This window comes from Myotis yumanensis, unplaced genomic scaffold (genome assembly GCF_028538775.1).
Source record: "Myotis yumanensis isolate MYYU_CA2020_CCGP unplaced genomic scaffold, mMyoYum1.0.hap1 SCAF_9, whole genome shotgun sequence".
NCBI classification, from domain to species: Eukaryota; Metazoa; Chordata; class Mammalia; order Chiroptera; family Vespertilionidae; genus Myotis; species Myotis yumanensis.
The window spans coordinates 64,567,062-64,583,165 of record NW_027223760.1 but is presented as its reverse complement, the minus strand read 5'-3'; the positions used below and the strand labels follow the sequence as shown (position 1 = coordinate 64,583,165).

The window sequence follows — 16,104 nt, the reverse complement described above, 5'->3', positions numbered from 1 at the left end:
ATTCTAGGAATGAGACTGGGGGCCAAAGTGAGAATGAATCATCAAAGAGCAGATAAAGCTGATTCATTTCTGAGCTGGGATAAAATCAATACAAAGAGCTTAAGACTTGGCTGCATAAATATTAAACAAGAAAATCTGGAGTAGACATTGTCCTCCTTGGAAGAAGGTGGGACCTAAAGAAAACATCCAATTGAGGCAAAGGTTGCTGTTGGCAGAAGTGGCAGCCTGAGTCTTCAAGAGCTGGGGAGTGTCAAAACTTCTTATAAATGGCCATAGGCTGGCATGAGCTGAAAAAGACCTGGGTTCATGATCTGCTCTGTCTAAACAGTGATGGCGGTACAGGAATGCCTCAAGCCACCCTAAGATCCTGCTTCCGTCCGGAAAACCTGAAAGATCCCTTGAGAGGACTGGCAGAATGATCCAGAAAACCCAGAGTGGAAGGCAGTATGGAGAGTTAAATTCAAAATAGAATCCAATGTTCATACACATCCTCTTGTAGTATTAACAGATGTCCACACAGGGCACAGGAAGTGCATGGTTTTGATTATCAGTTATCCCTAGATTAACAGAGTCCTGTATGTGGAGGCCAGACAATTGCATGAAACAGAACCCTTTGGTGGCTTCAATTGGCTCCATTAGGGCTAATAGATTTAGACCTTCCTGGCACCTAGAATTTGAGTAATGGCCATGCCAGGTTTGGGGAAACTGCGATTGGATACCAGATCATTTGTAATGCTAAGCACCAAGCTATGGGGCCACTATATGTCCATACTTTGTCTAGGCCAACACACTGGGAGGCACAGTGCTCTGGGAATAGGCAAATGGTTTCTAGTCCACAGCTGCTATCATATCCTTCTGACCCCTCAGTTCTCTCACTGTCCCTTTCCTTTGAAGTATCTTTACTACCCAAATCAGGCAGTCAAATGTTTTTTGAAAACCCAGAGGTATATCAGCCATCACTTTCTCTTGGACGTAATAGGTTGAAGGGTTTGTTCTATGTTTTTATAATCTAGTGTTGACTTTATCTGAAACAAACATTTTTAGTATATAATGGTAAGCATGCCATTATAAAGCAATTTTTTAAAGTTTGCCTGTGGTTACTCTGTTTGCCCTTTTCTTTTTTCTTTTTTTTTTGTCTATTGCTGCCTTACTGCGTGCACTATGAACACAGACAGGAAACAGACTGTGTGTGCCTGTTGAGAACTCACTCCAGGCTTCTGGCCTCAGTTTACTGCATCCTTACCTCATCTATAAAATCAGTGGGTCTGATGGCCAGAGTACCTTCCAGATCTTAAAGACCATGACTTTGTACCTAATATAAAGACCAGAAATGCCTCTAGAGTGTGGACATATAAAAAAATATGATCAGATGTCATATAAGTAGAGCTTTAGTTCATATATGAAGAATTGATAAAGTGGGTTATTACATGCAAAAAAGACTCTCTCTCTTTCAAAAAAATTAGTAATTGCCCAAGGTAACAAAAAAAATTTAATTTAAAAATAACAATATTGATTTATTTTATGTTGACTCCTTTGTTATCAAAATCTATTTATTAAATTTGACCGATCAAGGTTTTATTTTAGGAATACTGAAACTGATAGCCATTAGTGGAAACCCAGTCTCCTTACTTCATTCATCTTTCACCTACACATTTCTGGCACTTTCTATCTCTGAGCTCTCTCTCGTGAATTACCTCTGTTCCTCTCCACACTTTCTCTGGAGTTAATTCCCCATTGACAGTTTTTCCTCCAGAGGACAGAGCTGCTGCTTCTTCAGAGCTCTGGAGAATGCATGGTGGGGGTGCCTAACACATCTCTAGGGGGAAGCTGTTCAGGCACCTGTTGGACTAAAGCCTTTGCATTTTCTTTCCCTGTCCTGTTTTGGTTTGATGTGTATCTGCCATATATCCTGTCTGCTCTTAGCTGAAGGCCTTCCCAGCCTGGGCAACTGAATGCACTGCACAGCTGCCAAAATTCTAATTCAAGATCTAGAATTCTAACTCCTGCTCTTTAGATCCTTGTTTGGCCCTAGTTCCAGTCTCCCGCCAACCGGGTCCTTGGCTGATTATCAGGCCCACTGGGGCCCTGCCCCCACCCCCAAGTGGGCCCAGGAAACCATTCTTGGCACCAAACTGAACTTCAACAACACAACTGCCCTAGCCTCACCCAACCCAACTCTCATCTCAGCATAAGTTTGTTACCTTGTGAGCTGGGAAACAGAAGAAAGGAGCAAGAAGAGAAAATGTCATGGGTGAGGGAATTCATCATGCCCAAGTATTGTAGCTGCAAAACTTTGCTATGCTTTTACTCTAAACACACAAATGAAACACCTTAACAATCCTATTATTGGAAATAACACTATAGATGAGTATAGTTTATGGAGAGGGGAATACTATTTCTCTAAATATCTGCACCAAGAGGGTAAGTGAAATTTGTCCAAAGGAGAAATGCTAATTTTGATATGCCTGCATTAATTTAAAAAGGCACTATTGGATCATAAGCTCTTCATCATGTAATATTCCTTAGGCACTTAGAAAAATGCTGTAGAGCAGTGGTTCTCAACCTGTGGGTCGCAACCCCTTTGGGGGTCGAATGACCCTTTCACAGGAGTCGCCTAAGACCATTGGGAAACACATATATAATTACATATTGTTTTGTGATTAATCACTATGTTTTCATTATGTTCAATTTGTAACAATGAAATTGGGGGTCACCACAACATGAGGAACTGTATTAAAGGGTCGCGGCATTAGGAAGGTTGAGAACCACTGCTATAGAGGAACACACACTTAACAGGCAAAAATATGAGTGTAACTGAGGTGGGGGTGGGTAATTGATTCTTGGGAAAATGCTTGTTTTCAGGGGAGCTACCAAATTTGGGGAGCTACCAAATTCAACTTCAGTGCTTAAGTGGTCAACATTCTGGTTGAAATGCTTACAGGACGGTGCCACCTTGATTTATTGGGGAATCCCTTCTCTTAAAGATGAAGAGTTAATATGTCCCTTGACCAATCTAGCCTTAACCAATGCACTGTCATTTCTCCTCTGACAGTTTGCTCCCAGGGAGACAGATGGGTTAATTCCCAGATCCGAGTTAGGGAAGTGTGGGGTTTGTAATCTGGGAAGAAATAAAATCATTTCAGTTTTTGTTTTCCCAAAAGCAGCAGGGTATATAACAAACGTGGTACATATGTAAAACACAGGCTAATAAATGCACTTGGTAATCAAGCACTCTACTTTGAAATTTAAATAAAGCTAAGATTTTCTTCTGGCCTAGTGGGAAACTTCATTAAAATCAATTAGTTAGTACAAACCTCCAGAGAATAGGGCTTTTTTTTTTTTTTTTTTAAGAAGGTTTAGATAGTAAGGTGCACACAATTACCTTTCCTGGGTCCCCTGTGAATGTCAGTGTCACACCTAGACAGGTGGCCAAGTGCAAGCAAATGTCCTGGAGAGGGGCCTGGGTAACTCCCCATGGCTGGATGCATGTGTAATTAATAGATGTGTACTAGTCTATACTAAGAATGCAATATACATAACCAAGGAGGCTCCAAACAGATTGCACCTATTACCAACTGCGAAGGGCAGGCCCGTGAGATAAAAGTTGATGGCAGGCGCTCCCAGGTGAGGCCTTGGTGCAGGAGCAGAGGTTGGGGCCGCACAGCTGTTGCCGCGCGCCCTGATCCCTCCTCCCAGCGGCGGTGGCCTCACCCCCCTCCCCCGCCGCTCCCGCCGCCGCCGCTCCCGCTGCCGCCGCCGCCGCCTCCACCGCCTCCCCTCAGCCTCCCAGTCTCTCCTCGCGCTCCTTCCATCGCTTCGCCCCCTCTCCCTCCGTCCCGTCCTCTCCGCGCCCCTCACCCCGCCTCTCTCCCCCTCTCCCAGCCCCTCCTCTCTTCACCCCACCCTGCCGCCCTCCCTCCCTCCCTCCGCCCGCCCGTCCGGCGCTCGCAGAGTCGACACCAGGGGGGCTCTCCATGTAGCACCATGACAGGCATCGCCGCCGCCTCCTTCTTCTCCAATACCTGCCGCTTCGGGAGCTGCGGACTCCACTTCCCCACCCTGGCCGACCTCATCGAGCACATCGAGGACAACCACATCGGTAAATGGCCCGGGGGTGGGCGAGGGTGCCCGGTGCCAGGAAACTCCTGCCCAGGAGAGAACCCCAGGATGGCCAGGGGTGGCCAGGAGGGAGGCTGGCGGCGGCAGGCGGGGAGGGTGCGTGCGAGCCCGGGGCGTGGGGGTGGCGGGATACGGAGGCGCGAGGTGCCTGGGGGCGGGGAGCAGGGTGGGGGCGGGGGAGGGCGCCCCGAGGAGCCGCGGGCGGGCAGGCAAGCTGGGGGATTCCGAGGGGCGTCCGCGCCGGCTGCGGAGTGGTGGGCGAGGGGGTGCGCCGCGGCGGGGGCGGCGGGAGGAGGGCGGGCGCCGGGGGATGCGGCGGCGGTGGGGCCGGTGGGCAGGCGGCGCTGGGCTGGGCAGGGGCGCGGAGTTAGTTGGCCCGGTGGTCTGAGAGGCCTGGGGCGCCGGGGGGCCAGGGGGCCGGCGTCCGCCGCTTCCGCCCGGGCTCGAGCTGTCAGGGTTCTGCGGCGGCTGCAGCGCGGGGAGGTGGGAGCGGGGGGTGGGGGTGGCTCCACCGCGGCAGCCATTCCGCTTCCTCCTCCCGCCGCCGCCGCCACTGCGTCCTGTCAGCGCCGGTTGCTAGGTGTGGTGCGACGGGAGGGGGCCGAGCCGGCGGCCGCCGCTGGAGCAGCCGGGGACGCAGCGCGGGGACCTGGGCGCTCCCCCCCCCCCCCCCCCTCCGCCCGGCCTGGCGCGGACGCCGGGGCGCTGCGGGCTGAGGTCCCGAGTGCACCCGCGGGCCGCGCCCCGCGCCCCAGGGCCGGGCTGACCCGGAGGCCCTGCGTCTGCGGCTGCTGCAGAGCTGTCCCCCGGGCCCGCGGCCGGGCATTTAAATGCTCCCGGGCTCTGCGATTTGCCTTTCAAATGCAGCTAGGCCCGAGGTGCGCCCGCCGTGCCCCGGATACGCAGCGGCGGCCTGCGCGGCGCCCCGGGCGTGGGGGCCGCGGGGACCGCGGGGGAGGGGGCGCCTAGCGGGGTGGCCGCTTTCCTTTCCTGCTCAGGGCCCCGGGGCTTTTCAACAAGTCCTTTAATCCGAACAAGTCCTTGCACACATTTGCACACTTCGATCCGGAGCTCCAGCGAGAGGTGATGGGTCGGTTCATCTGGCTGAGGCGATACAGCCACCTGCGGAAGGTGTGGCCAGCGCCCACGAGTTGTCCTGTGTAGGCTGGAAGGTGAAGGTGATGCCCCAAAGGGGCTGCCTAATCCAAAGAACCTGTAAATTGCCCCAGAAAGTCATTTCCAAATGAATGGTATGGATTCAGCCACGTGGATGCCGCTCACGTTTCTACAAAGTTGAGAGAATAAATCTGGACTGCTGTGTATTTATGCACGAATAACAAGGCCGATTTAAGCTCCTTTACTTAGAGTAATGCTTTCTATTAGCACATAGTGGGTGTTTGTGAAGCGTTGAATGCTTGTTTAGAATGGGATGAATGGTTTAAAAAAAAAAGTCATTCAAAATGTCTACAGAATGCCATTCAAAAGATAATCCTGATGAGTAATTGACCAGGTTTTTGAAACATACCTAGCTTTAAACATCCATGTAATAGCTTCTGCCATCTCCTCTGATAAAGGTATGACTGAAGAGCTAGGCAGGTTTTGGTCATCTTAAAAGCAGTTTAATGGAGTTATCAAATTTGCTGATTCATTTCATAATTGAATAGTCATAACTGAAGTTGCTTAAAGGATAAATCAGATTTTTCATGATGGGTAGTTTAAAATAATACTAAAACTCCCATAATGCAAAGTTCCAATAGAAATTTGTTAGTTCAAGTTCCTTTACTTACCTTCAATAATAAATAGAAAAATAACTAAATAAGTAAAGTAAATAAATATATATATATTGTATAAGTATATATTGTATAAGTATATGTTTTCTCATCTAGGGGAGGTTGTCATTGCATAGTTCATCACTCTGGCTAACAGTTATTTCAGGTTCAACTAGTTAATGTAAAATAACTTTTCCACATTGCTTGCGTACTAGATTAGCTGGTTAAAAGAAAGTATAAATTTATTAAAATGTGTTACAGTTAATCCTCAAGAAGGATTAACTGTAACACATTTGTAGATGATTTGAAACTAATTGTTGGTGAATCACAAGAGCCTTTTAAGTTTGCAGAAACTGTCTTAAGGATTGTGCAAACATTTTTTAAGAGGGCTAAGGGTTCCATAAATTTTCTTAAACTCAGCTTTTAAGTAATGACCGTTTTCAAAAGGCCAGTGTTTTTCTCGTAGTGAAAATATTGAAAAATTAAGTTTATAACAATAGCTATGATTTAGGAGAACTGTGTAGCAAGGCTAACAATTACTATACTTTGGAAGTAGTTTGAAATTGGCAAACTTTATGGAAAAGTAAATGTTAAAATGAACAAACAGTAGAAATTCCCAGGGTGAAGAGACCCTCTTAAATTACTGTGTCCCTCCGCTGAGGAGCGGCCCCTTACTTTCAAACACCAGCTCCATATGCAGAAAGAAAGAATAAAAATAACCTGATTCAAGAATTTAAAAATCCTTATTTCTAGTCAGTGTCAAATAACTATGCTTTTGATGAAGAGACATGAGTAAAAATATATCAGACAAAGTATTTAGTGAAAGATCTATTGTTAAGTGGTATTTATTGCTTGTGGTTCAGTCTAAATTTTTAGAGCCAGTTAGGTGGTTGTTTTTAATGATTGACTTACTGATTTCATGTCCATGTTGTCCAGTGGCCACATTAGAAAGATGCATGAAAAGATGGCTAAGAGATCTATGTTAATATTTTCTTTAATTTTTTTCTCAAGGAGCTTGCTATTTAGCAATCATAAGAGTATTAGAGATATGGTTAGGTGGCATTTCCATCTTGAGGACCTTTCTGAATTATTACCTTTTAGCCACTAGTCAAAACCCTTTAGCAGCAATGAAATGAAGGTTTATGGGACTATGGCATGTTTCTTGCTTGACAGATTTTTTAAGGCCTTTAGTGTACAAGGCCCATAGTTTTCATTATAACTGTATTGTTTAGTACAGCTTAAGTGCATTAAGTTGAGTGTAGCTGTCTCTTTTATCTTACACGTGTACACCTAGCTCTTGTTTTACATTATTTCCCTGTACCCATAAGGAACAAGGACCTGGGGCTTTACAGCCAAGGGAAGTATGATTTTCACCAGCCGCTGTTTTAGCTCTCTTCCTTTCTCTTGGAAGAGTGCTGCACCTGTGTTCCTGTTTTCTTCTTTGTGTGTCATCACTGTCTAGTAGGGGAGCACCTATCTCTGTGTACAGCCTGAGTAGGCCAGTAAAACCCTCCCCCAGTTTAAATTGCCTAGAAACCCCATGGCCCTGTCACTGTGAAGTGTTTCTGCGTCAGCCTCGCTGTCACTTTATCCACAGCCTGGCTCTATTTCCTGGAGAAGGGAAAAGCTGATCAGGATGTGTTTGCTTCTTACCTGTGAGTAGATACTTGAGTTTGTAACAAAAAAACCCCCCAAAACAACAACAACAAACATTCTTGACATGCATATCCTAGATAGGTGAAGTTAAATTGGTAACTAGGAATTACAGAAACAGCAAGAGCACTAAATTTAGCACTGAAGGTCATGTCACAGACCCATGAAATGCCTGCTTCTCCATCCATGCATCCCAGTGCTATGAAATCTTTGATTATTTGGTACATTTGTAAAAGTGCCTATGCATTTTGAATTTACTTGTGTAATAATATATATTGAGCACCTGTTTTTCACAGGCACAGTTCTAGCCATTTGGTATTTTTCGGTGAACAAAGATCCCAGTTTTTGGGGAGTTTATGTAATGGTTGTGGAAGATAGACAACAAGCTATCAGAATAAGAAGTAAATTACATAATATGTTGGAAGGTGGTATGGAAAAGGGAAAGATTAGAACAGGCTGAGATGGATTAGGAGGAGGAAGTGTTGGAATGTTTAATTGACTGGCCAGGATAGGCCTCACTGAGAAGCTGATAGGTGAGCAAAAACCTTGACAGAAGTGAGGGAGTTAGCCATGAGGACATACAGGAAACATCGAGTTCCAGGCAGAGGGAACAGAGAGTGCAAAGGCCCTGGGGCAGGACACACCTTTTAAACTGAAACACAGAATCTGGCCCAATTCAGTTACTCTTGTGATGGTACTAAACCAGCAGGTCATTTGAAACTTTGCCCAGATGTTAGGAGCCTCAGCATTGCTGTTGGTGACTCAGGTTTTCCTGTGGAGGCCTCAATAGGAGATGGAGTATTATTGACGAATAGTGGCTCACAGTAGCTATGACTTGGTGGCTCTTGACCCTGAATGTCAGCAAGTTTTGTGTGAATCTCTACCTGTTAGTTTCTTCATCTCCAAATCTCAGGTAATAAATCCATGCTGCTTCATTTCATAGGGTAGATTTGTAAACCATGTAATTAATAAAGATAAAAGTCTCTGGAAAGCAAAATAAGGAAGTTACTATCAATAGTGTAGAATTTGACTCCAGGGATAGTTTAGTGAACATTTGCATTAACTTCTCTGAGAGGCATCATGATATACTAAATAGGTGGGTGTATGATGTGGACTAGGCCCTTATCATCTCTACTTTATAAGTGAGCAAACTGAGGCACAGAAAGGTTATATAGCTTGCCTACATTTCCATGGCTGGTAAGTGTGAGCTGGAATTTGAATTTCGATAGGTACGCAGAGCTGTGCCTGTCATATTGTCAAATAGGTAAGCAGCTAGATGGTACCATCCCTAATCGCCTTCCAGACACAATGGAACTGTGTTTCCTCCTTCAGAAAGTAACTGAACTCTTGAGATGAGGATCATCTAAGAGGCAGCATAGTGAACCCAGCTTATATGGGTTTGAATACACATCTCTGCCACTTGTCAGCTGTTTGACTGTGGGCAAATGGCTTAAATACACTGTGCCTCGGTTTCCTGCTCTGTATAATGAGGATGAGAACAGCACCTAACCCATGGAGTGACTGATGAGAATTAAGTGAGCTAATAAGTGCAAAGTTCTCATCTGCAATATTAAATGGTCAACACCCATTTTTTTGCCATTTTGTGTATTACTAAATAAGTATGTTTGGAATCCTTCTGTGAATGTCTACATTAGAGGTTAACAGAATGTGGGGTGTGTCCACCTACTTGTGATACTGTTTGGGACATTTCACAACTATGTAAAATCATCAGGCCCTTCCCAAGAAAGACTGAGAATAGTGTACTATATAGGAGAATGCTTCGACAGTCCAGCATTGGGGTTGCAGCCTCTGGCCACTTTCTCTTCTGTGTGGCCAGAGGTACTTCAGATGCTGGCAACGGCTTTTGTCGGTGTGGACTGGAAAGTGGTGTCAAGGCCAGTGGCTTCCAACATGGCCTTTCTGTGGCCTGTGTTTATTTGAAAAAACCCAGGACTGAAAAGAAGCACTGTGCCTTGGGCCTCTGGGCAGAGTCCCATGAGGACATTTCCTGTGGGGAGAAGGAATGAGTGAATGAAAAAATGAATGAATGAAAGGCTTGTCACTTCCTACCCTGCTCTCTGCCTGCACCCTGTGGTTTGGCGGCAAGATGCCCTCTTACTTCCTCCCGTGGTTCACAGAAGGTTGCAGGTACAGAGCCAGGGAAGTTTAAGTGCGTGTGTGTGTGTGTGTGTGTGTGTGTGTGTACACATGTGCGTGCGCATGACCGTATGCACACGCTTGTGCACACCACATATACACTAGGGCAGGGGTCCTCAAACTTCTTAAACGGGGGGCCAGTTCACTGTCCCTCAGACCGTTGGAGGGCCGGACTATAGTTTAAAAAAAAACTATGAACAAATTCCTATGCACACTGCACATATCTTATTTTGAAGTAAAAAAACAAAACAGGAACAAATACAATATTTGTATTTGCATGTGGCCTGCGGGCCGTAGTTTGAGGACCCCTGCACTAGGGGGTGGAGGACCCAAATCTAAAACTGCATGACATTCTCTAAAACACTATGTTCAGTAGTTTTTCCTTTTGCCCACATCTCACCTGTAAACACTCGGCTCACCCTGTATGAAACATTGCCGGTGAACATCCTGTCTCATAAGTTTCACAAGCAGCTTCTGATTATTTTCCTTTGGTGTATGTGTCTTCTGATGTGTGAAATATACAGACAGAAAACCCTGCTGCCTGCAACAGACTGGGTTGACAAAAGCCTTCCATATTCTCTGGAAAATGGCTTCCTGTAGAGTACATATAGTATATGTTGGAGACACTTCCCATCTTGACAATTCTGGAAATGCAAACTGGCAGCTGTATTCAGAAAACCCGATTCTTCCTGTTGATGGCAGTGAAGAAGCCTCAAGGCTGGAGCAGGCTGTGACATCTGATGAGAGGGGCTTTCCTAGAACTATTTGGAAGCCAGAGGCCTTGTATTCTAGACTGAGGTCCTAAAGGACACAATGCTATTGACTCCCTTAAAAATCCTCCGTTTTGCCTGGCTGGTGTTGCTCAGTGGTTGAGCATCAACCTATGAACCAGGAGGTCACAGTTCAATTCCTGGTAAGGACACATGCCCAGGTTGTGAGCTCAATCCCCAGTAGGAGGCAACCGATCCATGATTTTCTCTCATCATTGATATTTCTATCTCTCTCCCTCTCCCTTCCTCTCTGAAATCAATAAAAAAACATATATTTTTAAAATCCTCCCTTTTATTCAGCTTTGGCTTTGAAGACAGAACCATACTTGACATGCCTTTGTATTTCTCTCCCTGCCCCCTCCTTACCCCTGACAGATCTGTACAGTGCAGACCTGTCACAGGCATCATGGAAGAAATACTTGATGGATTGCAGACAATACATTTTATTTCATGATGGGGTAGTCGATTTGTTTCATATTGACCTGGCTAATGTGTTAAATAACAAATGTTTATTTAGAATCTGAAAATCAAAAATGGCAAATGTCAGAAATGTGTGTGTGTGTGTGTGTGTATTTGTTTTTAAAAATGCCTTTCATTTAGTAGGCTAAATCAGTTTTAAAATGTATATTTTCTGCTCACAGTAAGCCCTTGAATGTTGCATTCGTTTTCACCTATTTTTTTTTTTTAAGGCCTGCTGCAAGCAGAGACCAGACTGATGGATGTGCTCTTTAAGGATGGAGTCTTCCCAATGGCTCTGCCTCCATGTTGGCAGGAGTCGATGACTCTTCTTGAGTCACTAACTGCAGACTCTCTGTCCAGCACCAACATTGATGGTTTCCTCATGGCCCTCGCCTCACCCCCCACAGTGGCTTCCCAAAGGAAGCCCTGTTCACTGTCTGCTAGGCTATAAGAGTGACCTTCTCCTGAGATAGACCTCCTTGTAGGGACAAGATCTGGACACCATGTTATCAGCCTGGAAAGACTCACTGTCCCGTTGGTATTATAAGTAGAATTGATGTATATACATAATGCATAGATAAATGTATATATGTTTATACATAAATAAATATTCCTTTACATATATACATACATTATATATAAGTAAGACCCTAATACATATATAATACATTAGTAAATAATATATGTACATATGTATTTACATGTATATATATCACATATGTATATATGTATATGTATATGTAATACAAACATACATTTCTATTATACATACATTCTCTCTCTCTGTCTCTGTCTCTGTCAAGATCAGTATGGATAGTGATAACTACCATACACACTTTTTAGTATTTCCTGTATGCTAATATTTAAGACAGTACTTCCTGTCTCCAAGGAATTGAAATTTATTTGGAGAGACTAGACATGTACAGACTGAGATAAACGATGAATAATAATAGGAACCATAGAGGCAAATTTATTATGAAGCTAATGAAGCTCAAACCCCAGGATCCCTCACTTGTACAATATATGTTTCACCATTTTTTAATACATTGCTAGGCGCCACCCAGTCCTTTCCATGCACTGGGGGAGCCCTATTAGTGTGCACAGCACTGTGTTCATGGGATCATAACTTGTCAAACTTGAAAAAGTAAGATTAATATCAATTGATTAATGCTTTCCTTTCCACTCTGACGTTCCCTCTGTAACATTTCTCCTTGGGGTCAGTTACATCGTAGTTGAGAGTATTTTTGAGACATAGCTAAGGGGAAGTGAATTGGGGAACACCTTTAGTTGGGGTTTAGTGGGATGTATTTATACAGCTCAGTGTGTCTATGTAGGTTATTCCTAGCCATCCTAATGTGGGAATCACTTCCCAGGAACACCATCTGCTGTGCCAGCTCACCTAGGGTCCTTACACACGGGCAGGGATAGGGGCAAAGGTAGCACTGCAGCATGAACCTGGACTATTGACATCTGCTAATAGGAATCTGTTTGAATGTATGGAGCCAGAAGCTAGTATGTAAAATTCTACTTTTTAAATGTATAGAATTGTGAGTAGAGGATTAAGTCTTATCTAAGTGTAGTTAATATGGACATTCCTTCTGTTATGATGCAAATATATATTTATAAATGCACCATTTAAAAATGTTTTTATTGATTTTTAGAGAGAGAGGAAGGGAGAGAGAGAAACATCATTTGAGAACAGAACATAGATCAGCTGCCTTCTGCATGCCCCCAACTGGGTATCAAACCCAAAACCTGGGCATGTGCCCTGACCCATAATTGAACCAGCCACAACTGCCAGAGCAAATGCAGCATTTTTAAATTCTGTGTTTAAATTTCTTGCTCATTTGATTTGAGAGTGTGTGTATGTGTATAATTACTGACAAACTGATTAATGAGTGTCATTAACACAAAGAATATTTAAAGTCAGTGCACAAGAAAGTTTGTAGTACCCTGAGTTCTCATGGCTCACATATGAAAGAAAATTAATAGAAGTATTTACAAATTTGACAACCATCCGAAAAATTTTATAGCATCACCAATAAAGAACTGTGAGTCTGAAAGTAACTTTTCTGAATTATCAATAATTAAATACAAATTTCAGCCACCCACATTTGAGAAAAGACTCATTTATCTTTGCATCTCATAGAAAATATTAACATAAATCATTGTCATGTAAGAAGTAATCAAAGAGTGTGCAGCCCAAAAGAAGCATTTAGGGTGGTGTGCAAGGTGGTTAATTAATTCACATGCTGGGTTGTTTTTCTGGATTTGAATTTGTGATGTTTTGGTGATGACAGCTTTTAAAATTTTGTACTTTGTTGTGACAGAAGATCACTTTTGTAAGCATTTTGTATTTGTAACCTTGCTTTTTTTTTTTTTTTTTTTTTCATAAAGAGGGTCTAAAGCTGCAGGCCTTACAGAACTTGGGTCCATTTCTTGATACCCACAGTGAGTCTGCATTTTGTACAGAGACTGTTCTGAACAATTTCATTCAGTGTTTAATTCACCCTCACTGCAAAACTATGAAGTAAACTACTCCATCCTGGAAGTTGGTCCAATTGGGAGTTAAGAATGCTACCATATTTGTTAAATACCTTACCTAGTGAACTATGAACTAGAATGTTTATTTTGGTAAGACTATATGTAAAGCAGAAATATTTTCCTTCAGCACAGTAAGCCTCTTTTACCTGCTAAGACAGCGTCATTACAATTGGCCCTTCCCGCTGCCCTGCAGCACCTGCCCACCTCTGTGCCAGGATTGCCCACATCAGACTTTGTGGTCACTACTTGTCACTTTGCCTCCTGCAGAAACACAGCCCCTTCCTGCAGTGTTGGGCCTTGTCCTCTTCCTAGCCTCTTCTTCAAGAAGTGTTTTCAGAAATGAAATGAAAATAAAACCCGAGAAGTGCTTCCAGGGCTGTGAAAAGAGTAAGTTGAGAGGGTAACTTTGGGCAGTGAAGAACATGTCTTTGAAACGGATCTTCTCTGGAGGTGTGCATATATGAGGAATGATATACATATATGTCTCTAAGTATATGTTCATGGCATACGCACAATACCAGTTATGCAATTAATCAAGGGCAGTTAATATTAAGGGAATTGGAAGACTTTTAAAAAGATTTGAAAAGGAAACCCATGTCTTTATCTTTATACTTTGGAATTGAACTTGGTTAGTTATTTTCCAGGTTAAGGATATTATGAAGATTAGTTGAGTCATTTCTTGCTTTACCTACAATATTTGGTTGCCTAGAACATTTCAGGGCTTAAACAATGCTAGGGCAAAGTATATCTTGCTTCCTCGAGCCTCTTTGCTAGGGGTTTTTGGTATAAAGGGAGGCAAAGGATTGGAGTGGGAAGCTTGGACTCTGAGGCTAAACAGACCTGGATTATTGAATCTTGATTCCAGGCTTTTCAGACTGGGATATTTCCGATAATCCCCTTTTAGTATAAAATTGTCACTAGCCAGTGCCTTCCTAGAAGGGCCTACTAGGAAGGCATGGGCTAGTTGCTTTATATTCTTTGCTAAGAGCACAGTATTAGTCCCATTTGACACAGACATAAAGCAAGGCAGACCAGAAACCTGGCCTGAAGTCACAGCCAGGGCAGACTTTGCTCTCAGGTGTCCCTGTCTACATTAGCACCTGCTCTTCCCAGCCTAAGTTATGACCTTCTATAGGATATTTGCATTTTAATAGAAGGCTCTTGGGTACCAATGCGTCTTACACACTGAAAGGCTGATTTCCAAAGGGAGCAATTGGCTGGTTGGGGAGATACTTGATGACTGCCTTCTGGTAGAAACAGAACTGTTTCCAGACTTTTGAAGAAAATGCTTATGTAGGGTAGGAGGGTGCATGAGCATCCCATCATCACAGTAACAGCACTGAAAACAATCATTTGGCAGTTCTAACATGGTTGTAATTACTGAACTGTCTAAAGCTGCTAACCAGGTTTCTCCCTTTCAGTGATATTTATCAGGGAGTGGGGGGCTCCTGACAAACATAATATCTAACACTATACACACTTAAAAATTCTCTTTTACTTAGATTTTGAAATTAAAATATTGGCATTATGTTCATGTACATTATTTTTTAAATGTGTTTGGCCTGTGAAACCTAACAGGACTCAGCTATAAACATTGGCAATTAAGAGCCGAAACCCTTGGTCGCTTTTGGCATGTGTTTAGAGCCCTCCCTGCCAGACACTTCCCTGGTGGCATTCACAAAGAGAGCACACTTTAGGTCACATGACTCCATCACCAGGCCTTGATGGTGGAGCACATCGGGGCTTGAAATTGAAGCACCCTTTTCCTTACCTATCTCATTCAGTGGAAGTCTTTCTAATGCTAATTTGGCTGCCTGATTCTCAGTAGATGGTGTAATTATATGTAAGTAATGGCAAAAGCAGGGGAATTTGGGGGACATATTTGTACAGCTCACTGTTAAGTAAACTGAGCACCATGGTAATAAGCATACATTATGCCCAGGCTTCCTTAGGTATAAAACATCAAATGAAGGAAATGAAGTTTTTGAAGTTTATAAACTCAAGCGAAGTACATATTACTGAAAGCCTTCACTTCAGAAATTCCAGGTTAAATTTTCTAAGTCTCTCTTCTTTCCTTGGGAGAGAAGACAGGCAAGGCGTTTCAGAGGCCCCCAGTAACCTGTAAATAGTTCAGGTTGTAGATCTTTACCCAGTCGATCTTTTGATAGGGTGTTTCCAACACTGGACGTCTGGATTTTGGCACCAACTCAGCCCAATGGTTGGCAATGTGTGATTGAAATGAATGTGTCTCCATGTTCAGCCTGGATTGGAAACCCCCTTTCATAGGCTGGCTTCACTTCATCGCTTCCAGGGGCCACACCAACACATCTGCTGTTAAAATATATGAACATTAAACAAAATCTTTGGTCAAGAGATGTTATGTGTACATTTCTCTTCAGATGTTGGAATAAAGAAAGATTATTTTGTCAAAACCTGGAAAGATCATAGCATCTTAAGTGTTTATGTAATGTTTATTGTAAAGTCATGAGAATTATTCTTATCTGTGGCTTGTAGAAATAGTCTTACTGATTTCTAAGTCATACCTTATATGTCAGTAGAGTTTATGTCAGGGGTTTTCATCTTGGGTCGCCATCAGAATCACTTGGGTGAACCTAGAAAAGTGAAGCTGCCTG

The 16,104-nt window shown here is 43.5% G+C and overlaps 1 protein-coding gene across 4 annotated transcripts in view; it reads left to right on the top strand.

Annotated features, from left to right (window-relative positions):
• The first annotated feature begins 3,778 nt into the window (after positions 1-3,778).
• The window catches only part of JAZF1 (JAZF zinc finger 1), a 299,872-nt gene continuing 287,546 nt past the window's right edge, over positions 3,779-16,104 (top strand). For all 4 annotated transcript variants that reach the window (XR_011472676.1, XM_070424488.1, XM_070424490.1 and 1 more), the window contains exon 1: positions 3,779-4,099. Coding sequence is in view for 3 of the 4 variants with exons in the window: in XM_070424488.1 (XP_070280589.1) it covers positions 3,985-4,099 (115 nt within the window). In the remaining variant the exon portion in view is untranslated. The remainder of the gene's footprint in view (positions 4,100-16,104) is intronic.